Source organism: Pomacea canaliculata, linkage group LG11, assembly GCF_003073045.1.
Source record: "Pomacea canaliculata isolate SZHN2017 linkage group LG11, ASM307304v1, whole genome shotgun sequence".
Taxonomy (NCBI): domain Eukaryota; kingdom Metazoa; phylum Mollusca; class Gastropoda; order Architaenioglossa; family Ampullariidae; genus Pomacea; species Pomacea canaliculata.
In genome coordinates this window covers 8,586,080-8,611,418 of record NC_037600.1, presented here as the reverse complement: position 1 = coordinate 8,611,418, position 25,339 = coordinate 8,586,080, and the positions used below count along the sequence as shown (strand labels likewise).

The 25,339-nt window shown below is 39.4% G+C and overlaps 6 protein-coding genes across 10 annotated transcripts in view; 4 read left to right on the top strand and 2 right to left on the bottom strand.

Annotated features, from left to right (window-relative positions):
- Window positions 1-1,012: 1,012 nt before the first annotated feature.
- LOC112576085 (keratin, type I cytoskeletal 10-like) lies at window positions 1,013-2,994 on the bottom strand. The gene is made up of 4 exons (XM_025258334.1): window positions 2,868-2,994; window positions 2,167-2,199; window positions 1,852-1,930; window positions 1,013-1,535 (listed from the first exon to the last, which is right to left on the bottom strand). The coding sequence occupies exons 1-4, from the start codon at window positions 2,910-2,912 to the stop codon at window positions 1,135-1,137; spliced, it is 558 nt and encodes a 185-aa protein (XP_025114119.1). The 5' UTR covers window positions 2,913-2,994; the 3' UTR covers window positions 1,013-1,134.
- A 1,089-nt stretch (window positions 2,995-4,083) lies between these two features.
- Window positions 4,084-5,451, top strand: LOC112576086. Its single transcript, XM_025258335.1, has 4 exons — window positions 4,084-4,207; window positions 4,303-4,335; window positions 4,634-4,718; window positions 4,985-5,451. The coding sequence occupies exons 1-4, from the start codon at window positions 4,163-4,165 to the stop codon at window positions 5,320-5,322; spliced, it is 501 nt and encodes a 166-aa protein (XP_025114120.1). The 5' UTR covers window positions 4,084-4,162; the 3' UTR covers window positions 5,323-5,451.
- A 3,096-nt stretch (window positions 5,452-8,547) lies between these two features.
- Window positions 8,548-10,134, bottom strand: LOC112575541 (keratin, type I cytoskeletal 10-like). Its single transcript, XM_025257481.1, has 4 exons — window positions 10,010-10,134; window positions 9,694-9,726; window positions 9,377-9,455; window positions 8,548-9,070 (listed from the first exon to the last, which is right to left on the bottom strand). Exons 1-4 carry the CDS (start codon window positions 10,052-10,054, stop codon window positions 8,670-8,672), a joined length of 558 nt encoding a protein of 185 aa, XP_025113266.1. The 5' UTR covers window positions 10,055-10,134; the 3' UTR covers window positions 8,548-8,669.
- Window positions 10,135-11,505: 1,371 nt separating this feature from the next.
- LOC112575772 lies at window positions 11,506-12,931 on the top strand. The gene is made up of 4 exons (XM_025257787.1): window positions 11,506-11,629; window positions 11,725-11,757; window positions 12,114-12,198; window positions 12,465-12,931. Exons 1-4 carry the CDS (start codon window positions 11,585-11,587, stop codon window positions 12,800-12,802), a joined length of 501 nt encoding a protein of 166 aa, XP_025113572.1. The 5' UTR covers window positions 11,506-11,584; the 3' UTR covers window positions 12,803-12,931.
- Window positions 12,932-14,548: 1,617 nt separating this feature from the next.
- Window positions 14,549-17,324, top strand: LOC112575737 (MORN repeat-containing protein 5-like). The gene is made up of 4 exons (XM_025257743.1): window positions 14,549-14,619; window positions 15,301-15,448; window positions 15,844-16,087; window positions 16,483-17,324. The coding sequence occupies exons 1-4, from the start codon at window positions 14,573-14,575 to the stop codon at window positions 16,566-16,568; spliced, it is 525 nt and encodes a 174-aa protein (XP_025113528.1). The 5' UTR covers window positions 14,549-14,572; the 3' UTR covers window positions 16,569-17,324.
- Window positions 17,325-18,460: 1,136 nt separating this feature from the next.
- The window catches only part of LOC112575735 (formin-binding protein 1-like), a 48,852-nt gene continuing 41,973 nt past the window's right edge, over window positions 18,461-25,339 (top strand). For all 5 annotated transcript variants that reach the window (XM_025257740.1, XM_025257739.1, XM_025257736.1 and 2 more), the window contains exons 1-2: window positions 18,461-18,611; window positions 19,447-19,562. In XM_025257740.1, coding sequence (XP_025113525.1) covers window positions 18,588-18,611; window positions 19,447-19,562 — 140 coding nt within the window. In that variant the 5' untranslated portion in view covers window positions 18,461-18,587. The remainder of the gene's footprint in view (window positions 18,612-19,446; window positions 19,563-25,339) is intronic.

The following is a 25,339-nucleotide window of genomic DNA, read 5'->3' as shown; positions in this document are numbered from 1 at the left end:
CTGACCAATCACAGATCAGCACACTGCCCTAACCTTGTAGCAGTCAAGGCGTGTATGTCAGTCAACACCATTGGCCGGATTGATAAGACACAATAATTATTAACTCACTTTCAATTGCTCACGATTAAAGAGAAATAACTGGTCTGGCTCTAACTCAAAAATTAATCAGTGAAGATGGAACATTAACAGACAAACAATAATGCTAGATTTGAACAGTAAAACTTAAAATAAAATAATAGGATTTACAGACAGAATAAATGTCGGAAAGACAAGAAAAGGGATAAGTGGACGTTTATGTTTGTTACTAAAACAAAGGCCAACCCGAGTAAAGAATAGTTTTAAACAAGTGTATTGAGTTGTGATGAACATATACTCATTTATAAAATTCGTGCCCGAAGCTATTGGTAACGCCAGAAGTTTAAATTCCTGGTGTGTTATTTTTTAAAGTAATCTAAAACGATAATGTGATATTACATATTTAGTAACAAACTAATAACAGCTGAATGTATTGTAAACTTGCTAGTAAAGTGATAACTCAACGTAAAATGAGCAAAATTGCAAGACGGCCTTAAATTGTAGATACATGTGTCTGTGTGTGTGTGTGTGGTTCGGATAAGTGACATTCTTGTGTCATCCATGATTCACAAACACGGAGTGTAGGAATGGTCATGAAAACAGGAGTGAGTGGTACTCGCCCTAAGTTAGTGGGACATAGTGTTGCATCACCACATCATTCGAAAAGACGAACACATGTGCCCACGATCCTAATATAACAAACATACTGAGAAAGAAGGAGAGACAGAGGAACAAATATAGAAACACACACACAGAGAAAGAATGCGCACAAATACACACAAACGTGCTCGCGAACGCATATAGATATATACACGCGCACACATACAAACACATAGCTAAATGCACACATGCACACATATGTTTATATAAGAATATATATATATATCTCTCTGCTGACATGTCTCTCACACGCATGTGTTAAAATAAACAAGTGCCCTTTTCAGTTACTCATTTATTGTTGTCTTTTGACCACTGCGTACATTTTGCCAAACATAGCAGCAGCTTGACATGGATACCCTTTCTTGCGCCTGCAGGACCAGCTCACACACGGGTCACAGGTCAGCCCATGGCGTACTGTATGAAGTAGTGCGGCTTCTGCACGCAGCGCGTCACCAGGTTCCCGGAATACGAGCGCATCCGACAGCACTTGTAAGGATGGTCACGTGCAATGCCTCCTTCCATGCCTCCTGCAATTCCCCCTGTTCCTCCGAAACCTCCTCCCATGCCACCCTCCAGTCCTCCGCCCATGCCTCCTCCGCTAATTCCGCCGCCGCCCATGCCTCCACCGAAGCTTCCGCCATAGAATCCACCACCCAAGTTGTACATGTAGGTACAGATGCTGTCGCTGTTGCACTCTCCTTCAGCCTGCATCCACCCCATCTGACCTCCGATCTGTCGCTTGACGTTGCCCACGTCGGTCAAATCGTACCCGCCAAGCGTCTGACAGTCAGCGTCCATCTCTGCCCACAGAAGACGAGATGACCATGAGAAATTGACCCTTCCCCCCTTCTTCATGTTTTCCTTTCAAGGCTTCATACCTTCCAAATTTACTACCCTCCTCTCCTTTTCTTCTCAACCTTCCTACCAGCCCACACGTTGACATCTAAAGATTTAAGCGGGGTTTTTGTTTGTTTGTTTGTTTGTTTGTTTGTTTGTTTGTTTGTTTGTTTGTGTTTTGGTTACTCAGCCTGTGCTCTGCTAGCCGAGTGTTTAACTCGGATTGAGGCGACTAACAAACTTGTAAAATCTCCTTGTGCTTGTCGCTGATATACTCACGGACGCAGGCGGGACGCATGTAGAAGCTTTGTGGAGATCGTACATACATACAGGTGAAGCCTTCGGCACAGGTAATTTGCTGCACGACACAGGAAAACAACAACTCTCATCTCAGCCGTGCCAACCGACAGCAACGTTCCCTAAACCTAATTGTCAAAATATTCTAACTTTTTAAGCATTTAACTACAAATCCAATTATTCACTACCATTTAAGCATATGTCACTCTCAAAATCACGACCGCGGCCGTTTACAGTGTTAAAGATGTATGATAGCAGGTTAACCCTAATCACGTTGGATGCGTGAGGCGTACTCACCGACATGCATGCTGAATACATCTGTGAAGACACCTGAAATGAGAAGAAGACCAGTAATGTTCTCGCTATTTGTGTACAACTCAGTCTAACACGGGTTTCCTTTAATGATGTGCACTACACTGTTTCTTGAATGATGAAAGCAGTCTCTATGTTCTGGTTAGGGTTTGGTTAAAACTACAAGAACGAAAAGACAGCCGACCAATTTTCTTATGTAGTTTGATAAGCAACGATCCTTATTTGCATATAATACCAGAGCTCGTTTGTAGGAGTAACTATACAACGAAGTTATCATCAAACTTATAAGCTCCGTCTGTTTAAAAAAATAGTTTGAGACGAATAATAAGGAATGAGTCTATCAAGCTATAATTTATTTATACCGACTTTAAGAATAGCTTTCATTTACAACATTTTTTTACACTTTCCGTCTTGCACTGGCAAAACAACAAAATAGAGAGATCAGGATGGCAATCCACAAAAAAAGATACTGTTGGGAGAAAAGTACAAACTGACCCCTGAAAGGTATAGAATGGGACGCTATAACCCATTCTGACATCACTATCCTATTCCTTTCTTTCTATCTTTCCTCTTCGCCTTGCTAGGTACTACATTTGATCAGATGGTTAGTCTAGCTAGGTGTAGGTAGTTTACTCAAAGAGTAAATCGTCGTTGGCCATTAAATGGCATCCGTACACAACACTTACCCCTAGAAAGACAGAGGCAGTGACAGCGACGAAGAACAGCAGCATTGTGAAGCCCGGACACTGGTTGTCGTTGGATGACAAAAGTGTTCAAAGTCTTTACCGGAGCGAATAGTTCAAGCCTTCAGACTGTGTCCCTTTTATACTGCCTCTTGTTTATTTGTTGACCTGTTTAGTGTTCAGACCATGACATTTGAACCGCCTCTCATGCCACGTACACTCGGAGCTGGTGGTGGTGACAGATGAGTGACGACGAGGCAATAACGTGGTCTTGCGATGACAGTGTTTTTGAGAGATTGTTTCGCAGATAGAGACTCACCGAAAAAAAAAAAAAAGCCAACACATGATGTGCCAGTCATTCGGTTCACCACCCCAGCAACTCTGATAGAGTTTGGATGTCGTTTTACAGAGAGAGAGAGAGCGTGGAAAACTAATGAGAGAAGATGATCTTGATACTAAAGACCCAATTCAAAAAGAAATCCTCTCATTCACTCGTAATTTTTTTTCCTTAGGTCTCGAGATTTCCTTTAACACATATAACTTAAATATAAAATTGTGAATGGCACTCTTTGAATTTTTTAAATGCTGCCTTTCACACTTTTAGATGTTAAGGTGTACATACACCTTAAAGAAAATCACATGACCTAAGGAAAACAAATATTTAACCTTTTTAATACACTTAAAATAAAAGTTTCTTTAATTTTATTTTTTACTTATTCTATTTTTGCTTTTGTTTTAAGCAATGCCTCTAATAACTGGCTTTAAAATAGGTTTCTTGAACTTCTTGATGTAAAACTCAGTAACGGTTTATCCATCCATCTTTATTTCAGAAGAAATCACATTGTGACAAAAGCTTACATTTCTTTTGGGTTTTTTTCCCCTTTTTCTTTCTTCTTCTTGTTTGTTTTCTACTCTTCCTTTCTTTTAATTTTGTCGTGAAACGCAGTTTCGGTCGTGATACGCAGTTTCGGTTTGTTTACTTTGTTCTCCATCATGTTTTGACAGCAGATGTTATCAATGTTTTCAAACTTATACTTTCAAGTTTGTAATGAGGATATGTGATCCCTTGTCACTCAACTGTTTCATACTCGTTTGAGTTTTTTTTTAATTTTGATTTTTAATTATAAGTAAATGGGGAGATCAACATGTTGACCCGTCAGCCGATAGTGATCGAAAATTTTGGTGCTGAAGTAAACATGTTGCCACACTCAGGTATAAAAGCCGGAGTCCACAGTGGATAGAGCATCTGATTGGACCGCAGCGAGACCCGTGACGTTTCCAGTGTTTTAGAATCCAACATGGCGCTGCTGTCTCTGGTCTTGTTGTCATCGATGTTTCTTCTCGTATGTATCCCTTTAGTTAGCAAGAAAAGATAGTTTCATTTCAAAAATCAAAAGTTCTTTAACTTAAACTAACAGCCTAATCTTTCTTTTTTTAGGCAACGTCCCAGATGTGGAACATTTGCATGTCTGTGAGTACCTTTATTTATATCTGGATAATGAGTAATAATGAGGATGATACACAGGTTTCGTCAAAGATAGATTAATCTAAGAAGCTATAATATGAAACTGAAAAGTTGATTTAATATATGTGGATGAAATATGGTTAGGGTTTTGAATACTTCTTCTCTTGTTCATGTGCGTGTTGAGTGTTTGTTAACACTAAGAAAGATGTCTTTACTGGCGTCGTAGTCATTATCATCACCACCATCATCATTATCATTCATAATACTAACATTATTATTTACAAAGCATTTTTGTGTCGCACAGACTCAGAGCAAGTATGTGTGTCCTGAACGTTTCATTTGCATGAGGATGGGTATGTCCGGCATGGGCTCCCAATCCGAATGTGTTAGTAAGTAAATCATTTGCTTATTTCATTCTTTTCTGTCGCTTGAAAGCGATTTTTATCGATTCAGTCCTTGTCTTTGAATCTTCCATACTGAGTTTATAATCGGTTGTCATGTTGACCAAAAACATGAAATCGCTCTTAACTTGAGAACAATCGTATTGTGATGCCACACCTACAACTTCCATTATCGCCACAGTCCCATACTCGCGCAAGTCGTCTACAAGATACACTACTTATATTGTGCAATATTTTCACTGTTTTTCCGTCAGTAATGGACGCTGACTGCAACAAAATGGGAGCCAGAGATCTGACGGAAACTTCCATTGTGAAGCGTCAAGCCGCTGGCATCGGAGGAGTAGGAGTGCTAGGAGAGTGCAACAGCGACCAGACCTGCAGGCGACGATACATGGGGCTTTCCATCGGCACCGACAACCCCTATAAGTGCTGCCGAGTCCGCACAAGGACTGGGATGTACGAGACCCGATGCCTGAGGAAGCCCCACTTCCCTCTGCTGTCTGGTTTTGGAGGCCTGGGCGAAGGAGGCTTTGGGGGCGGCCAGGTGGGCGGCGAGTTCGGAGGGCAGGCGGGTGTGGTGGGCGGGGTCTAGCTCACCCTGACGCCATGTTTAACCACGCTGCATATGTCATTGTTTTGGGAGGAAAAAACCGTTTGTGCTACGATGCACAGAGCATGGAATTGATGACATGACATGGCAATAAATGATGTAGGAATCACGTGATGGTGTGATGTGTTCAGTAACAGGAGTGAGCAAAGTTGTTTTTAGAAACGTACCGATAGTGGTGAGGGATATCCCTTCCATTCTTTAATTTTTGTTTGTTTGTTTGTTTGTTTGTTAGTTTTTGTTGGACTTGGAGGTGCAGAAAGCGATTAATGTAAGAGACACACTTTAAAAAGAGGGGCCAAAAAGCTGAGTTCAAAAAACAAAGAAATGTTGTCACCGCTATGAAACGAAGCAAGATGAGAAACTACTTTAGCGAACCTATAGAATGCAGAAAGAACACTAAACTGATCTAGAAAGCCATCAATAAATAACCAACAAGTCGAGACAAACTGGTCCACAATTAAAATACTCTCTAACACACTGAAGGCACATTTTGCACGAATTACTACTACGGTAGTCTCAAACGACAAGTCACAAGAAAACAAACTAGACAAACTACGAAACTTCTGTAAGTCAAAATAAATTGATACCGCTTTTTTCATTCTCCCAGTGGGTATATTAGAAGTATATCAAGCACTTACCAAACTCAAAGATACCAACACCGGAGGGCCAGACAGCATCGACAACAAAATTCTAAAGCGTTCAGCACCGGTCATTGCTGAAATCCTGACCTACCTGTAAAACCTCTGTATTTATAAATCTTACTTTCCATCGCACCTTAAACAAGCTAAAGTAATCCCAATACATAAATCAGGTGATCCAAGTGACCCTACAAGCTATCTTCTAATCTCAATCCTCTCTTAAAACCCTTCGAAAAACACATCCATAACAGAGATACCTCCCAACTCCAAAAAACCTAGTAAATATATGTTTTTCTTAGCCATCACTTTTGTACATATTCACCTTCAACTCTCTTTTGATACCTTTCTTATGTTTACTAATAGTTATTCTCATAGTACTTAATTACTACAATTACTTAGTTTATTCTTTCCCCTTAATGGGTGAGGGCTAAATGAAAAAAAAACACCATTTTCTTGTTTATTTTACCTCTCGTTAGTAAAGAATTCTCATTGTCATAGTCATTTAACTGAAGCTATATATAGTTTATTAATAGACGCATCCAATTTTGCTGTTTTGTGACTGTGCTATGAATAATTTAGTGTTTTATTAGCTTGTTGGTGAAGCACAGTTCTCGGTTCCACTGTAGACACTACTAATGCAGATAAATTGCTAGTTCGCGTGTTTTGAAAAATATTTGATTGCGAGGTTTTCAGGATAGCTGACAATGCGTTGATCGTTAGATATGAAGGAAAAGGCAAGTGAAAGAATGAGTTTAACGATATGTACTGACTCTGTTTCGGGTAAAAAAAATTATCTGTTAAGTTTTATTTCTTGCTGGGTAGGCGCGCCATTGCTGCAGAAAAGATATTGCAGTGTACTGAACTATGTTTTGTCCGAAATAGGAGAAAAAGTGACGAAAGAGAGACTATTTTCACATAACACTGCAGTCTTCACTTCGGACATCACGCTGAGACAAAGTGGAAAATATAGAAAGTTTATTAACAAATATAAAATTAACATTTCTGCATCATGTTGTACATGAAAACATGAAATATCACTTCAATAAAAGTAAAAATAACATTAAAATGATAATGAAAAGGAATTAATGCATACGATTACGTGAAGAAAAAAAACTTTTTTAAAAATCCACAGTTTCCCTTTAGATGCAGTCTGTTGTCTCGCTCTTTGCTTTTCTAGAGGCACGCAGGTATGACACGAATACAGATGATATTTATTACACCGATTAATGCCGATTTGTTCAAAGGCTGGCTGGCCCTGCTTATAAAACAGTCGAATACCGCTGACGTACATCAATTTTTAGTACATTTAAAATAAAAGTGTGTTTAAAATTTTGTTTTTGCTTATTTTATTTATGATCAGTTCAATATATCATTTTTACTCTTGTTGACATAGGTCAAAACGTTTCTTATATGCAACATACTGTAGACATGTTTATTTTTGATTTTTTTTTTTTTCGTGATAAACTTTCTATATTTTCTCACTTTGTCTCTGCGTAATATTAAAAGTCCAAATATGGAACAGCATCGTGAAAATAGTCGATTCTCTCTTTCTTTACTTGCCTGGCCTGTTTCTGACCAATCACAGATCAGCACACTGCCCTAACCTTGTAGCAGTCAAGGCGTGTATGTCAGTCAACACCATTGGCCGGATTGATAAGACACAATAATTATTAACTCACTTCTAATTGCTGACGATTAAAGAGAAATAACTGGTCTGGCTCTAACTCAAAAATTAATCAGTGAAGATGGAACATTAACAGACAAACAATAATGCTAGATTTGAACAGTAAAACTTAAAATAAAATAATAGGATTTACAGACAGAATAAATGTCGGAAAGACAAGAAAAGGGATAAGTGGACGTTTATGTTTGTTACTAAAACAAAGGCCAACCCGAGTAAAGAATAGTTTTAAACAAGTGTATTGAGTTGTGATGAACATATACTCATTTATAAAATTCGTGCCCGAAGCTATTGGTAACGCCAGAAGTTTAAATTCCTGGTGTGTTATTTTTTAAAGTAATCTAAAACGATAATATGATATTACATATTTAGTAACAAACTAATAACAGCTGAATGTATTGTAAACTTGCTAGTAAAATGATAAGTCAACGTAAAATGAGCAAAATTGCAAGACGGCCTTAAATTGTAGATACATGTGTCTGTGGTTCGGATAAGTGACATTCTTGTGTCATCCATGATTCACAAAAACGGAGTGTAGGAATGGTCATGAAAACAGGAGTGAGTGGTACTCGCCCTAAGTTAGTGGGACATAGTGTTGCATCACCACATCATTCGAAAAGACGAACACATGTGCCCACGATCCTAATATAACAAACATACTGAGAATGAAGGAGAGACAGAGGAACAAATATAGAAACACACACACAGAGAAAGAATGCGCACAAATACACACAAACGTGCTCACGAACGCATATAGATATATACACGCGCACACATACAAACACATAGCTAAATGCACACATGCACACATATGTTTATATAAGAATATATATATATCTCTCTGCTGACATGTCTCTCACACGCATGTGTTAAAATAAACAAGTGCCCTTTTCAGTTACTCATTTATTGTTGTCTTTTGACCACTGCGTACATTTTGCCAAACAGAGCAGCAGCTTGACATGGATACCCTTTCTTGCGCCTGCAGGACCAGCTCACATACGGGTCACAGGTCAGCCCATGGCGTACTGTATGAAGTAGTGCGGCTTCTGCACGCAGCGCGTCACCAGGTTCCCGGAGTACGAGCGCATCCGACAGCACTTGTAAGGATGGTCACGTGCAATGCCTCCTTCCATGCCTCCTGCAATTCCCCCTGTTCCTCCGAAACCTCCTCCCATGCCACCCTCCAGTCCTCCGCCCATGCCTCCTCCGCTAATTCCGCCGCCGCCCATGCCTCCACCGAAGCTTCCGCCATAGAATCCACCACCCAAGTTGTACATGTAGGTACAGATGCTGTCGCTGTTGCACTCTCCTTCAGCCTGCATCCACCCCATCTGACCTCCGATCTGTCGCTTGACGTTGCCCACGTCGGTCAAATCGTACCCGCCAAGCGTCTGACAGTCAGCGTCCATCTCTGTCCACAGAAGACGAGATGACCATGAAAAAGTGACCCAACCCTCCTTCACATTTTCCTTTCAATTCACTACCTTCCTCTCCACTCTTTTCTTCTCAACCTTCCTACCAGCCCACACGATGACATTTAAAGATTTAAGCGGGTTTTTGTTTGTTTGTTTGTTTGTTTGTTTGTTTGTTTGTTTGTTTGTTTGTTTGTTTGCTTTTTGGTTACTCAGCCTGTGCTCTGCTAGGCGAGTGTTTAACTCGGATTGAGGCGACTAACAAACTTGTAAAATCTCCTTGTGCTTGTCTCTGATATACTCACGGACGCAGGCGGGACGCATGTAGAAGCTTTGTGGAGATCGTACATACATACAGGTGAAGCTTTCGGCACAGGTAATTTGCTGCACAACACAGGAAAACAACAACTCTCATCTCAGCCGTGCCAACCGACAGCGACGTTCCCTAAACCTAATTGTCAAAATATCTTTACAATTTTTATATTTTTTCACAAATTTATTAGTCACTACCATTTAAGCATATGCCACTTTAGTTTCTCTTTTTTAAATCACGACCGCTACCGTTTACAGTGGAAAGTGGATAGCAGGATGCGTTGGAGTTGGATACGTGAGGCGTACTCACCGACATGCATGCTGAATACATCTGTGAAGACACCTGAAATGAGAGGAAGACCAGTAATATTCTCGCAATTCGTGTACAACGCATTCTAACACGGGTTTCCTTTAATGATGTGTATCACACTGTTTCTCGAATGATGCAAGCAGTTTGTATGTTCTTGAACTATAAGAACGATATATTTAGAAAGTGTAGTTGGATAAGGAAGGATATTAGTTTGCATATAACACCTGAGCTTGTTTTTAGGAATAAACATACAACGAAGTGGGTATCAAACCTTAAAGATTGTGTCTGTTAAATGGCATCCGTACACAACACTTACCCCTAGAAAGACAGAGGCAGTGACAGCGACGAAGAACAGCAGCATTGTGAAGCCCGGACACTGGTTGTCGTTGGATGACAAAAGTGTTCAAAGTCTTTACCGGAGCGGATGGTTCAAGCCTTCTGACAGTGTCCCTTTTATAGTCCATCTTGTTTATTTGTTGACCTGTTTAGTGTCCAGACCATGACATTTAAACCGCCTGTCATGCAACGCACACTCGGAGCTGGTGGTGGTGACAGATGAGTGACGACGAGGCAATAACGTGGTCTTGCGATGACAGTGTTTTTAAGAGATTGTTTCGCAGATAGAGGCTCGAAAAATAAGCCAACACATGATGTGCGACTCTGAAAGCATTTTGATGTCGTTTTATATTTAGAGAGCGGAGATGACCTTGGTACTAACGACTACATAAAACAAAAATCCTTCGATTTATTCCTATTTTTGTTGTTGTTTTCTTTTTCAATTTAATTGTAATTTAAATACTTTTTTTTTGCTTTTTCCATTCTCGTTTAAGCACAAGAAAAGTTGCTTTTAACAGATATTGTACAATAAACATTACACCAGCCTTTGCAAATTAACAGGAAACAGTAACGGATTTTCAGTGCGTTAAATTTTCTCTTATTGTCTGGGCTCATATCATGGGTATTCGTACGTTGCCCGGGTTGCAGCCTCTTGATATGCTTGGAAAAGATACTGATTTGGCATATTCCTGGACTGTCATGATATCACTGTGTTGAATTTTATCTCTGAACTGTGATATGTATCATGATAACTAAATACATTCACTAAAATTTTAGAAAATAGTTTATTGTGCTGAGGTCAGCCCCTTCGCTATTAAGAAATATCCCTTCAAGAAAAGAACTTTTCATTATCAAAGAACATCATCGGCTACACGATACTTAATAAGAAAACATAAAATAGTCAAAATAGGCTGCTGAACTTTTCTTCGGTCTCACAAATCTTTGTCGTTATTTTTTTGTTCTAAGCGATGTCTCATGAAACTGGCTTTAAAATAAGTTTCTGGAACTCTGACCGAAGCTCCACAAATTTTACCAGAAAGGTTTGTAGTTCAATTCTACAGCAATTTATCAGTCGCTTTATCTTCCAGAAGACATCACATTGTGGCAAAAGCTAAATAAATATTTCATTTCATGTTCGGTTTCATCCTTTCTTTGTTCTTGCTTGTCTCTTCCTTTTCATGCCTTCACTATTTTTCGTAAAACGCAGTTTCATTTTGTTTACTTTCCTTTCCATCATGTTTTCACAACAACTGTGATAGCAGATGTTATCAATGCTTTCAAACTTATACCTTGAAGTTTGATATTAGTGTAAGATGTCAGAGGATCTTGTCACTGAACCGTTTCATACTCGACTAAATTTTCTAATTTTGGTTTTTAATTATAAGTAAATGTTGAGATCAACATGTTGACCCATCAGCCGATAGTAATCGAAAATTTTGGTGCTGAAGTAAACATGTTGCCACACTCAGGTATAAAAGCCGGAGTCCACAGTGGATAGAGCATCTGATTGGACCGCAGCGAGACCCGTGACGTTTCCAGTGTTTTAGAATCCAACATGGCGCTGCTGTCTCTGGTCTTGTTGTCATCGATGTTTCTTCTCGTATGTATCCCTTTAGTTAGCAAGAAAAGATAGTTTAATTTTAAAAATCAAAAGTTCTTTAACTTTAACTAACAGCCTAATCTTTCTTTTTTTAGGCAACGTCCCAGATGTGGAACATTTGCATGTCTGTGAGTACCTTTATTTATATCTGGATAATGATTAATAATGAGGATAATGTACCTTTTATCTGGATAATGATTAAAAAGGAGGAGGATGTACAAGTTACGTTTCTTCAATGATAGATTAATCTAAGAAGCTATAATATGAAACTAAAAAATGATTTCATATACGTAGATGATACATATAGCGCCTTCCCATGGTCAATGTTTTGAATACTTCTTCTCTTGTTCATGTGCGTGTTGAGTGTTTGTTAACACTAAGAAAGATGTCTTTACTGGCGTCGTAGTCATTATCATCACCACCATCATCATTATCATTCATAATACTAACATTATTATTTACAAAGCATTTTTGTGTCGCACAGACTCAGAGCAAGTATGTGTGTCCTGAAAAATACATTTGCATGAGGATGGGTATGTCCGGCATGGGCTCCCAATCCGAATGTGTTTGTAAGTAAATCATTTGCTTATTTCATTCTTTTCTGTCGTTTGAAAGCGATTTTTCTCGATTCAGTCCTTGTCTTTAAATCTTCCATACTGAGTTTATAATCGGTTGTCATGTTGACCAAAAACATGAAATCGCTCTTAACTTGAGAACAATCGTATTGTGATGGCACACCTACAACTTCCATTATCGCCACAGTCCCATACTCGCGCAAATAGTCTACAAGATACACTACTTATATTGTGCAATATTTTCATTGTCTTTCCGTCAGTAATGGACCCTGACTGCAACAGAATGGGAGCCAGAGATCTGACGGAATCTCCCATTGTGAAGCGTCAAGCCGCTGGCATCGGAGGAGTAGGAGTGCTAGGAGAGTGCAACAGCGACCAGACCTGCAGGCGACGATACATGGGGCTTTCCATCGGCACCGACAACCCCTATAAGTGCTGCCGAGTCCGCAGAAGGACTGGGATGTACGAGACCCGATGCCTGAGGAAGCCCCACTTCCCTCTGCTATCTGGTTTTGGAGGCCTGGGCGAAGGAGGCTTTGGTGGCGGCCAGGTGGGCGGGGCGTTCGGAGGGCAGTCAGGTGTGGTGGGCACACTCTAGCTCACCCTGACGCCATGTTTCGCCACGCTGCATATGTCATTGTTTTGGGAGGAGAAAACCGTTTGTGCTACGATGCACAGAGCATGGAATTGATGACATGACATGGCAATAAATGACGTAGGAATCACGTGATGGTGTGATGTGTTCAGTAACAGGAGTGAGCAAAGTTGTTTTTAGAAATGTGCCGATAATTTTAAGGGATACCCCTTCCATTCTTTAATGTTTTTTAGGGGGAGGGGACTTTTTCTTTTAACACAGCCATGTAACACTAAGCCTGCTTGGTTCGACGCGGAGGTCCAAAACGCGATTAATGTAAGAGACACACTTAAAAAGAGGGGCCAAGAAGCTGAGTTAAACAACAACAACAACAACAACAACAACAACAACAACAACAACAACAAAGAAACATTGTCTCCACTATGAAACGAAGCAAGATGAGAAACTACTTTAGCGAACCTATAGAATGCAAAAAGAACACTCAACTGATCTAGAAAGTCATCAATCAATTAACCAACAAGTCAAGACAAATCGGTCCTACAATTAAAATACTCTCTAACACACTGAAGGCACATTTTGCAGGAATTGCTACTAGGGTAGTCTCAAATCGCTGTAAACAACCATTTATTTCTCTGATCCTCTTGAAGTTAAATTTGGTGTTCCTCAAGGCTCGGTATTAGGATCTGTTGTGTTTTCTATATACATAAATGATCTTCCTCTTCACATATCCCAATCATGTGAATTGTTAGCAGACGACACCACAATACACACACACCACCACCACCAGCAGATTAAGCCAGGTGCTTTCCTCCTACAGCTGAGCGCCGACGAGCTCCAGGCTTGGACTGAATCAAACCACATGTCACTCAACCTCAAGAAAACTGAAATCATGCTTCTAAGAATCAGACAAAAACAAAACCTAGCCACCCCATTTCCAAGTATCCATATCAGCACTCAATCAATAATGGAAATACAGTATCACAAACTCATTGTGGTCCCAACACATCTCTGCCACAAGCAAAAGCATCTCCAAGAAAGTCTACCACCTGCCAAGAACTAAACATTACCTAGAGTCCTAGACCATCACGCAAGGAAAGTCTTCTATAATCTATACTACCCACATTCAGTCATTGACTGCACCTTCTGGGACTCCGCTAGTGGAGCTTCCATGAAACCTCTATCAACCATTCAGAGGCGAGCAATCAAAGCTGTTCTGCTAAAGCCGAAAATAAAGCCAAATGACTTCGCCTCTCTGGGAGTTCTTCCTCTAAAAAACAATTAAACTTAAATAAAATAAATGCTTTTTCGTGTACAATACTGACTGGTAAACTATCGCCGAGACTCTATATTTTCTTCCAATACCAGTAGAACTTCTGCAAAACTTAATATTCCCAATCCTAGAATAGACCTTTTTAAATCAAGTTTGAAATACTCAGGGAGCGTGCTGGGGTGCTTCCTATTCGCTTTATGAATTTTGCATTTATTATTATACATGTATTCCATGTGCATATGAAAGGGGGTTGCGGCTCGTGTTGGCGCCAGGAGAGGAATTTACTTCATTTCTTCATTTTCTTATGCCTTTCATTTTTTTTATATTGTTTTACGTATAGCAGCGAATGAAGTATTGTCTGCAAGTGCATGTGTTAGATTGGTATCTGTTGAGTAGTAGGCGGCCATCATCAAGCCATGTTTATCGCTCGGTCGAGAGGTTTCAGAGGTGTTAAGAGTGCCTTCCCTTGAGCAGCTGCTATAGCAACTAATGACGGCTTAAAAATGGAGTACACAGGCAGCAACTACGATGGGGACTACACAAATGGAAGGTGTTTAAATAAAATATGGATCGATTTTCAAGACATTTCTGCCATTGCTCGTACATTGTTCATTTTGATCTGTCAAAGTTTTCATTTAGCACATAAACGTTTAATTATTTCGAGATAGGACCTCTCGATTTAATTGTTCTTGCATGATCATGTCATCTCATTTAGTCAACCAACATTCCTTATGCGGAAAAGTTCATTCTGATTTTTATAGGTTGTATTTCATAATTAAGACATGCAGTGGTCTTTAAGTGATATAAATTGAGTATTGTTTGACTGTCTTAGACCCCAAATGTAGGATGATAATTACTTATAAGTACCGGATAAAATAACAGACCATGCATGAGCTTATCCAGCCTCCTTATATATGTATAGCTTTGCCTTGCTAAGCTATGTTTATAAAAATCAGGTTTTAAACAGTTTTGTCTGATGCAAAGCTAGTACCTTGCAATGTTGTCTTGTTTTGATCCTTTGAGGACACATAATTAATCACTGCATCACATATTTCTATTAATTTATATGCTACACTTATTTGTGAAATGTGCTTGTTCAACATCGTGCCTGTCATTATAACTAATGATCCTTCTTGATAATGTCAGTTTATCCATGACTGCCATATGTCACAGACTGTTAAAAATTGTTTGTTTAAAAACTCTAACAAAGAACATTTTATGATTTTATTAGGATGGAGGGTCAAGGCATTTACACTTTTCCGACTGAAACTCGCTATGAAGGAGAGATGCAAGATGGCATGTTCCATGGCAAAGGAACACTCTTTTTTACCAATGGCAGCAGATATGAAGCCATTTGGGAAAATGGTTATGCAAAAGAGGCATGCAAATCAATTTTTCATTTGTAAATATGAAGATAAACAGACATTTGATATCTTATCTTTTGATACTACTAGACATAATCCCACATTTTCATTAAACCCTTAATTGCATGCGTGTTACTAAAAATATGTTAATATGTGTAATATATCCTTCTTTTTCTCTCACAGACACATATACACACACAGACCAGAATTGAATCTTTAGAACAAAGCTGGTGGCCTCTACACTCAGGGCTATAGAACAAAGGCAACCATGGTAAATGCAAAGCAACATTATAGATAGATATATACACCTAATAGAGAAAGAGAGAAGAAGAGGGATACAAATGTTTACCATCTGAAAAAGTGAGTAGTCACTTATCAAAATATAAATGAATGCTTAACATTGTGTGCAGGGTAAATACACCTTTGCTGATGGACTGCAATATGAAGAAGAAAATTGGGAATATTGTGATGGATATGACCGCCGCTTCTACACAGAGATATGTGATGGTCTTAAACCTGCAGGTCGCTCCCAGCTGACAAATAAAATTCCACCAAGGAAAATCCCAGAAGGCTGTTATGACTGTGGAGATGGCTTCTACAATCCTAACACTCGAGTTGTTGTGGACTACAATTTTAAATTTCTAAGAAATGCAGGTTAGATTTATAACAAATGAATGTTAGTTACTGACAGATACAGGTTATTTTCCCTTTGATCTGAAACAGTCTGCCAGTTTCCTTTTGCTTTTGCCAATTATTATTCACGTCTATGCATGACTGACAAGCCCAGCAAACAAAAAATAAATAAATAAAAGGTTTAAAAAAAGGAAAAAATACTGTGACAATCATTAAATTGTTTACTAACATCTTTAGTAGCAATTGTCATTAAGATATATTAAGACAAATATGCCTAGTAGCCCTTAAGGAAGCTCATCTGACATAACGGTCAATTTTTTAATTTTTAAGGACAAGAATTTTTATCTCAATAATTTTTCAACATATTTTAGTGCATCTGTTAAATCTTTTTTTTTTTTTATATTGTTTTGCTTCAGATGATGATGAACATGAATGGATTTTGAAAACCTGTCGGAAAGCCTGGGATGAATATGTTGGTTACACAGAAAAGCCAGCAACTTGAAAATTATCCAGCCAAAGCTAGACAAGAAGCCAATAGTTCTATGAATAAATTTCACCACATAAGGCTGTTTTGCATGCTGTGCTAGGAAATATAAAAGTGACTTTCTCTAGTTCATGTGATGATAGAGCTAAGTCTAGGACTAGTCTGCTCTAGATAAAATACAAAGAACAAAATCTTTTGCATCAGAAACTAATCTTTAATAAAAAGATATCTCAGTTTAATTAATGTGTGAAAACACCATGAAAAAAAATTTGAATTCTTATGCCAGTAATATCTAAAATTTGTAGGTTGTTTATGGTTGAAATCAGAAGAAATACATCTGTAAAACATGCATCTGAAATTCAGAACTCAAGAAAAGTCTCTCTTTGACAAACTTCATTTGTATCAAGGATAAAAGAAATCTATCATTTGTTTTTTCTCTCTCTCTCTATTGCCTTCATTATGTATGGGTTGGAAGATACAAAGATGTATTTGCAGAGTTTGATGACTAGTATAGGTGATAAGACTATAGATGTTTAGGTTAAAGATGTGCAAGACAGCATATGTTTCAAGATAAAATGGACACAGTCATCATTGTCTAAATAAGATGCCATAATATAAATAAACTGGTTGTAGAAAAAGTCACAGTCTGGATATAGACAATGTTAGGGCGACATATGTGAATGAATAGTGTGCATGTGTGTGTCGTGTTTGTGTGTGTTTTTCATGCTTGACCACCATTCTCTGCCATAAAATTAAAATTTAATTATTAACTGGTTTGTGAGTTCTTTCATGTATGCCAATGGACACAGCAATTTTGTGTGTGTGTGTGTGTGAGTGAGAGAGAGAGAGAAAGAAATTTTGGAAATGAACCATTGGATCATGCATGTTTTATTTGCTACTTCTTTGTTGTTCTCTCTTTTGTGTGCATGTCCAACTCTTACATTCAAAAGCTGTTTTTTCCGCATATTGATTTGACTATTCCAAAAAGATGCAGTTTATGTTTAGATAGTGAACACATATACTATTTTGGTCTGATGTTGCAAGATGCTTGTCCAGCCAACTTTCAATTTAGCAGGCATTTGTGACTGCAATATTTGTGAATGGATGGCTGTAATGACTTCTTGTACAGGGACTTGATAATGCAGGGATTCTGTTTCACTAGGTTTTAGAACTTGCTCCTGATCCTTTTTTCCTTATCAGTGTAAAAGCCATTTAATCTCCAAGGATTCCACATGCTGAGATCTTGTGTTAAGTTGTGGTCACTTTTCTTTATTCATAAGTGCTTCACTTATGTGGGTACAGTTGAACACTTATTTTTCCCTACGTAAAATACAATTATTGCTCTCACGATGAAAATAGATTGTGTAAGAACTTAAATATTTAGAGGGTTTACAAACAGCATGATCGCTGAAACTGTACGATTCCTTTGTTTCAATTTGAACAAGCTGCAACCTGATGAAATGTAATTCTTTCAACTTTGATATTAAATATTAACATACACAGCTAGAAAGTAACGAAGATTTGCCGTTGGCAGGCATCTCACCTAAAAATATCGAGGCAGCTTTTGAAAAGGGAAAAAGGTTAAATTGTGAAGAGGCGCAATTGAACTTGTCAAATAAGTACAAGAAAAAGGGAAACTCACTTCTCCAAGCTAAACTTTAGAGTTCGCTTCTTTTCTCCTCACCGGCTCATTACACAGTATAACAGGGTAGACTATGCAAAAACGCACAGCAGACGATACGAATCTAAAGAAATGTTACTTCCCTTGCTCACAAGCATAATTAACCAATTTAGTTTTCTTGATTCTGCTGATGCCAGACGAAAACTAGAATTTTTCGAAAGATGAAATTGTCAGTTTATTATCTTGTATTACATGCTATTTTCTTATTTTACAAGAAAGTCTCGTAATTTTCGGTTAAGAACGTGACTCATCCATCCGCCATATTAGATTGATCATCCTAAAGAAGGAAGAAGTCGTCTGAAATAAGAACACTGCTTGTGATCGGACTCTCTTAGCTGATTTTTGCAGATGCAGCCATGAGCTGGGGAACTGAGCTTTGGGTATTTATCCTGTTGTTTTCTATATGTTCTTGATTTTACAAAATCCAAAGGCTTTTGCAGCAGATCATGGTTGCAGACGTTACTGAAGATGTGCCGTCTGCGTTTGTTTAGCTTGTGCTGCAGATAGCGTCAACCATTGATAAGGGTTTTCGACTCGTTTTGCTTGTTAGCTGCATTTTGAAAGGAACATGTTCATATTCGAAGTTCCCTCCGCCCAAGAGATATATTTACACTCATTTATGTTTCATTTATCATGTGAAAGAAATAGCTAGAAAGTCGGCGAATAAACGTCATATTCTAGTCCTAATTGATGCTCCGTGCATCGCAGCCGTCACGATTGTTATGGTAATGGCTAGCAGACCTTAGAATCGTATTTACTCATGCATGTTATATCCATCATCGCGAATATGGTTCGTGTACAAAGTTTGAGAGCAAATCATTTTATTGGTAGGGAGGAAGTTGTCATAGCTTACCAAAGTTAAGATACAAAATAATATACACAGTAAGTTACATACGCAGGAAGAGTCATAAAGAAATTCGTTTGTACAAATAAGTTTGAATTTTATTGATTTTATTTCCATTTAATTAGCCTTTTTGAAGTGTAGCAATTTAAGTTTTTGTTTTTTTTAAAAATAAATTGTGCAAAAGAAGTAGCTTACGATATGTTACTGTATGTCACTAGGTGTGTAATATACATTAGTTACTAGACAAGTAATGTAAAATTTGTTTTTATTTCACCAGTAAAGAATCAACAGTACTAATACATCTGTATCAATTTATTTTTATAATAAATTATCACCGCTTTCATGATTGTATTTGTTTATATTTATTTCAGGATCAATATGATAATGTGGGGGTACACACACAAAAGGGCATTGACTTTTGTGAGAAATTTACACACTTTCTAAAGGAGAGATCTGCTGTGGAATTAGAATATGCACGAAATCTGAAGTAAGTTTTTTTTGTGTGTGTGTGTGATGTTGATCTTTTTATTTGTTGAATGTTTATCTTGTTTAGCTTATGAAATAATTTTGAGCTAAAGGGCTATTGTACCTACTGTATACAGTGTGGTTGGGTGTAAGACAATAGACGGATGGAGTTAGGAACCATATGTGTGTAGTGACAAAAAGCCAGAGTGTGGTGAATGAAACCTGAAGTTTCAAAAATTAATTTCTGATATAGGTGTCCATCTGATGAGGTGGATGGTGAAATAGTAGTAAGTGGTTTGTTGACATCTTTTTAGGGTACTTAGGATATAAAATTGATTTCAGCTGTTTCCATGTTTGTTATTCAATAAGTTGTTGCTAAATCTAATTGTTATTAGACATAATTTGCAGAGAATTAGATAAAATCTTGATATACAGGGCTTGTGATAAGGCTAAATTTGAAAGGGACCCCATTGATGAAAATTGAAGGGGTCCTCCGAACTTTTAATGCGTACTGTACGCAATTTTTTGCGTAAGCAGAAGCCCTGATATACAATGAACCACCTAAAGTCTTTCAGGTTATATAAGACATACACGCAGAAACAAAATTGCAGAACATAGACAATTGACCCCTCATATCTACTAGTGACAACAGCTAACTATGAAGCAGATAATTTGTACAGCTTGGTCCTCTTACATAGTCTTAGTGTTGTTGCTGTATCTTTTAGTTTCAAGTGTCTTAAAATCTGGAAACATGTCTATGGGACTGAACCAAGTGATGGTAAAATCTTTCTTTGAGGTTTGTAGTCTGGATCTGTTCATGTCTCCTTATGGGCGTTTGTATGACCTGAACATCCACATACACTTACTGGCTCACTCTCTTTGATGCTATAAAGCATACACTTTTACTTGCACTGTAACAGTCTCCATTTTCCCTCCCCTTCTCCAACCAATCCATATCATTTCAGTCATCATTAGCTTTTAAGGATTGGTTTTGTAGATTTTATCTTACTCTCTTTATATAGAGAAACTGTGAATCTGACCACTTTGCAATTCAGGAATGCACCACTTAGTCTCAGTTTTCCTTTTGTACCAAAGCAGTTGAAAATGTGCCCTGATTATTGTGGTTAATGATTTGGACTGACATAGCTATCTGCTGTCGGGTCATGTGCTAGATATGATGGAGTAAGTGCCCAAGGCAATTGCTGAAGTATTTTGTTTGATTTACTGCATTCATAAGGCAGTAGTTTACAGGCTTCAGGTTTCGAATTGAAAAAGTTTGTGTTCTATGTATATCTGATGAATTTAGGTCATCTTCCTATATCCATCTTACATTTTGTGTTGCTGGAATCCTTGAGAAAAGGGCCTTGTGTAGAAGTTAGTGCTATTGTATCACTTAGCCAAATGTGTGATTGTGATTCTTGTGACACATGTTCAAATGCTGATAAGTTCTGTGTTTGACATACTGGCTGCATTTTTTAATCAACTAATCATATAGATTTTATAGTTATCATTATCTTGATGATTTACTGATCCCAGTTAAAGATGTGACCCTTTCAGGTAGAATGAAGAGGAAAATAATCTCATGATTAATGGTTATTAAAAGTAATTAAAAAGTAATATGTAGGGCTTACAAAACTGATTCTATTTTATTTGAGAACATTATCAGATTAGCATGGAAAGTGTTCTTTATTTCCTAAAACACACATTTGAACTTAATCCAAGATATTTAATTTTAATCCAAAATTATTTTCTTTGTAGCATTACACTATGTTAATATTTGCACTTGGTGTTCATTTTCTTGTTATATCCCATTGTAGGATGAGTCTAGCAGACTCTTGACAGTTTAAATAAATAATCTGTAAATGTCTGATCCTTCCTGCTTTTCCTGTATAATAAATGCAAAAAATACTCATGCAGCACATTATAAGTCTCTGTAGGTTTCTTTTCTGTTAGTGTAAGAGATAAGATGATGAGATGCAGATCAGGTTCTAAAATCCCACTGGTGGCATTGCACAAGGAACAGCTCGTTTGTCACTCTTTTTATCAGTTTTCACAAACTTGGATCTTTGTGAAGGATACCGATGACAGTGTAGTTTTGCTGGCCAGGGAATGCCTCCCCAGAGTTCTTGAAACTGCCGGCGACAGTCGTTGCGTACTTCTTGGCACACTTCTCGACAAGGCACTACATAGGGCTGATCAAGACTTGGGCCATGAATACAGAATGGCATGAATGCACCACACAGTAAAAAGGTCAGACGTGTGGAGCACCCTGACTCTATCAGTGACTGATATTGCAGTACTTCATGTCTGATTTCTTCCAAGTCAGACTGTAAACACCAGTAAAAATGAGGAATTAGGTTCACACATAAATAAAAACTGAAACAAGTTAACTGTTAAAATGATATTATTGAGACCAAAATTAAAGAGAAATTAAATGTTAAATTGGAGAAAATGTGTTGTAAGAAAAAAGCTTGCTGTTTAACCTTGGGACTAAAATCTAGTTCTTTTATGCATTAAAATATGTCTGTAATCAGATTGAGAACAAAGTTAAGCCACACTTTGTTTAGTGCTTCAGCTATGAAAACCATGTCATAAATTTAAGATGAGGCAGAGTTCGTAAAAATGAAAAAAAAAAACAAATGTTCATGCCTGCATGAAGGGGTTTGGCAAGGATCCCAGCGTGTAGGGCAAATGTTGGCAAATATGAAGCGGGTTTGGCTGGCACTCCATCTGCCGCCGCCATCTTTTCTTGTTGGTCTCTCTCTTCTGCTTGACGCAGGCCTTGGACTTTTTGTAGTTGGGCAAGCCCTCGCAGTCCAGCTCTCGGCCCCACTGCATGCCCTGCCGCTGGGTCAAGGCCGAGCACCTTTGCTTGGCTTTGCGGCAGGTCCCCTGGCAGGGTGGCTCTCCCTGCTCCATCTCCTCCTTCTGCCCTTCGTCGTGCTCGTTGTCGTTGTTGCTGGGAACGCACCTGGGCAGGTATGTGGCACACAGAAAGTTGCGCAAGTTGTCGGAGCAGCCCATGTCCATGAAGGGCCACCACGGCTGCAGGGCCCAGTACACCTCGCGCTGGCTCGTGTGGTTGAAGCGGTTGGGCAGGTACGCATGGGTGTAGTCCACTAGCCCCCGACACATGGGCACGAGTAGCTCTTGGCACCCGGCTACCGTGACGTTGCTGTCGTCGGATTGCGCTGCGGCAGTCAAGAGCCCGAGTAGTGTCGTCCAGCCGCAGGTACCAAGCCAGCAAAGTCGCACAATTCCCGCCATCGCCCTTGTGTGCATGCGCTCATACACAACGCCGTACAGGCTACAACCACCCGGCGGGTATCCGTATCCACAAATCAAAGACGGAGAGAGCGACAGGAAGTGGCGCCAGCTTCCTTCAGTCTTTATCTGAGGGGCAGGGCTAATTCGCTCTTCCCCTGCTCGCACAGATGAGAGTACCTCTCTGCTTCGTTCTTCAGCCCATACCCTGCTGCCTGGATACGTAGAGAGTTTCACCCTACCTCCACCCTGGCCACTCTTCCCCTTTCTCCCGCCGTCGGTACTCGCAGCACAGCTGCTCATTGCCGTAGGGCGTAGGCAGTCCTGTCGGAGAAGAGAATGAACGCTTCGATTGCTAGCACCGATAACCAAGTAGTCCCTTTGCAGTCGAGAGGCTGATGTACGTTCAAGAGTATTGCTGCTTGTCTTATGATGTTTCCAATACGAAAAATAAGGAGGCAGTGTCAGGACTAGGCACTTCTGGGAATGGCTAAAACGTGTTTACTGTTTTTACTAAAAAAAGAGTTTTGGGAAAACCGGGAAATAATGCAGAAGGAAGTGTACGTTTAAAGTAGATTAAGCTGTGCTTTGCTCTAATTATTTCAAATAAGATTTGTGTTTTGCTCTGTGCACACAGTGTTTCAGTGAATTCTGGGTTACTCTATCGAAGAATTGATAACAATAGGGAGATTGAGAATAAATTAAGGTCACGGACAGATATCTCTGGATTTTCGTCGTTATTTTCGAAGACGATAAAGAAGAGCAGACGATGCGAACTCGCGACATAACAAATATACAAAAGCTCAAGATTCATGGTCTGTTGTGTTTTCAGTTTCATGGCTTTTAAGTCGTGAAAAGTTGTGAGGTCTACGACAACTAAATAAGTCTTATTGAAAGTATACAACTTCGCGAAAGGGTAAGAATTGGTGTCTGCAGACTGCTAGCAGTCCTGAGCTAAATGTCTATTGTAGCTGCAATCGCTCTGTGGAGACCTAAAACGCCTTTATCATGCATAGCAGTTTTGAGCATCTGCTTCAACGGAAACGCATAGAGCACAGATAAGTCCATTTCGAAATAAGATTTCGCGCACTGACTTGATCTCTCAAATCTCTCCATTGGCTGGCTGTACAGCAGGATGACTCTTGTCATGGTGTGACGGCAACTCGGACCACGCCGACACAAGGCAGGGTTGGAGGGCAGTTTTGTTTGCGAGCCCTGCGTTTGCCATGCCTTTGACATAATTTGGACAGTCCCCAGGTGTCAGGCTTTTGTCGGCACGCCGCCATCACTCAAGTAAATAAAGTCATGCGACCGTGAGTGTGTGCTTGCTTTCCCCCTGTAATGGACTTCGTTAGCATGGGAAGAAAAAAGAGTTTAGGGTTGTTGTGTTGATTTCCAGCACCTTATTTTAGCTGCCTGAAAACATCAAAAGAATTTGTCTTTCCTCTTCCTCCATCCTTTCCATCTTCTGCCGTGTGTGAGGAAGATGGAGGTTGCAGGATAATTCCTAACTGAGAATAAGTATTGTTTAAATGGTCTTACAGTGCCGCTACTTATATTAAAAAAAAAGGCTTGCTTGAATCGTGTACCTTATGAAATAATAAAGAATGTGGAAAATGTTTTTGTAGTGTTTGCCGCAAGGAAACTGATCATGATTTGGGACAATGCATGCAAAAGCACCTGTTTAGAAAAAAAAAAGAAATGCATCCAGATGATTATCTCTTATCCACGTGTAATAGGAGCGGAGGACGAAAGAAAGGGTTTTGTACGAGTATAGCAATAGCCGGATGGAGAAGTAGATATTGTAACGCTTTGCGCTGGGCCGTGGTAAACACCAAGCTAAAGGCCACCTGTAAAGGGTGGTGGCATTTGCGTGGAGGATATGGATCGAGAGCGCGGCCAGCCAGCGCGCCAAACAGTCAAGCTTGAGCAGAGACTTACATGCGTCGCAGAAGTGATTGTGTAATGCGCCGTTTGGTGCTCGAAGTTCCACGTGCACGTGGTCTGCTGCGACAAGAGACGGGATGTCTGTGGAACGAGCGTGTATGCACATCCATTGAACGCTTACCATTGACATAACAACAAACGTTCCCCAGTTGTCGAGGAGTGGCAAAAGGGGATTTTGAATATGTGGGCTTGTCACTATGGACCTAGTATACACGCCTGCATCTGGGTCTTGATTGGTGGTAGTGGGGGGGGGGGAAGGGAGAGGAAGAACGAGGCGAAAGCGAGAAAATACGAGCAGTCCCCCACCATGAGGGGGCTAGCTGAGAAGCATCTGTGCCAACTGATTCAGTGTCTTCAAGCGGATTGGTGTGCAACAGTAGTTGGAAATTACTGCACATTGAGAACCGGCCGTGAAACCCTTGGAGTGACAAATAGGAAAGCGAAAGCTGCCCAAGTGACACCCAGGAAAAGCAAAAACTCAGCGTTCAAGACAGCGAACTACCTGGATGCTAATGCCAACCGTGATGATTCTAGAAATATTAACTTATCCAGCGAGCTCGATTGTGCATCATGTTCCTGATCTGGGTC

Bases quoted from the DNA above. Each gene is read 5' to 3' on its own strand.
- LOC112576085 (XM_025258334.1), bottom strand. From the start codon at position 2,912: ATGCTGCTGTTCTTCGTCGCTGTCACTGCCTCTGTCTTTCTAGGG. The intron at 2,200-2,867 runs GTAAGTGTTGTG...TTCTCATTTCAG, and splicing joins CTGCCTCTGTCTTTCTAGGG to GTGTCTTCACAGATGTATTC. The intron at 1,536-1,851 runs GTGAGTATATCA...TTCTGTGGGCAG, and splicing joins CATGCGTCCCGCCTGCGTCC to AGATGGACGCTGACTGTCAG.
- LOC112576086 (XM_025258335.1), top strand. From the start codon at position 4,163: ATGGCGCTGCTGTCTCTGGTCTTGTTGTCATCGATGTTTCTTCTC. The intron at 4,208-4,302 runs GTATGTATCCCT...TTCTTTTTTTAG, and splicing joins TGTCATCGATGTTTCTTCTC to GCAACGTCCCAGATGTGGAA. The intron at 4,336-4,633 runs GTGAGTACCTTT...TGTGTCGCACAG, and splicing joins TGTGGAACATTTGCATGTCT to ACTCAGAGCAAGTATGTGTG.
- LOC112575541 (XM_025257481.1), bottom strand. From the start codon at position 10,054: ATGCTGCTGTTCTTCGTCGCTGTCACTGCCTCTGTCTTTCTAGGG. The intron at 9,727-10,009 runs GTAAGTGTTGTG...CTCTCATTTCAG, and splicing joins CTGCCTCTGTCTTTCTAGGG to GTGTCTTCACAGATGTATTC. The intron at 9,071-9,376 runs GTGAGTATATCA...TTCTGTGGACAG, and splicing joins CATGCGTCCCGCCTGCGTCC to AGATGGACGCTGACTGTCAG.
- LOC112575772 (XM_025257787.1), top strand. From the start codon at position 11,585: ATGGCGCTGCTGTCTCTGGTCTTGTTGTCATCGATGTTTCTTCTC. The intron at 11,630-11,724 runs GTATGTATCCCT...TTCTTTTTTTAG, and splicing joins TGTCATCGATGTTTCTTCTC to GCAACGTCCCAGATGTGGAA. The intron at 12,199-12,464 runs GTAAGTAAATCA...TCTTTCCGTCAG, and splicing joins CTCCCAATCCGAATGTGTTT to TAATGGACCCTGACTGCAAC.
- LOC112575737 (XM_025257743.1), top strand. From the start codon at position 14,573: ATGGAGTACACAGGCAGCAACTACGATGGGGACTACACAAATGGAAG. The intron at 15,449-15,843 runs GCATGCAAATCA...CATTGTGTGCAG, and splicing joins AAAATGGTTATGCAAAAGAG to GGTAAATACACCTTTGCTGA. The intron at 16,088-16,482 runs GTTAGATTTATA...GTTTTGCTTCAG, and splicing joins TAAATTTCTAAGAAATGCAG to ATGATGATGAACATGAATGG.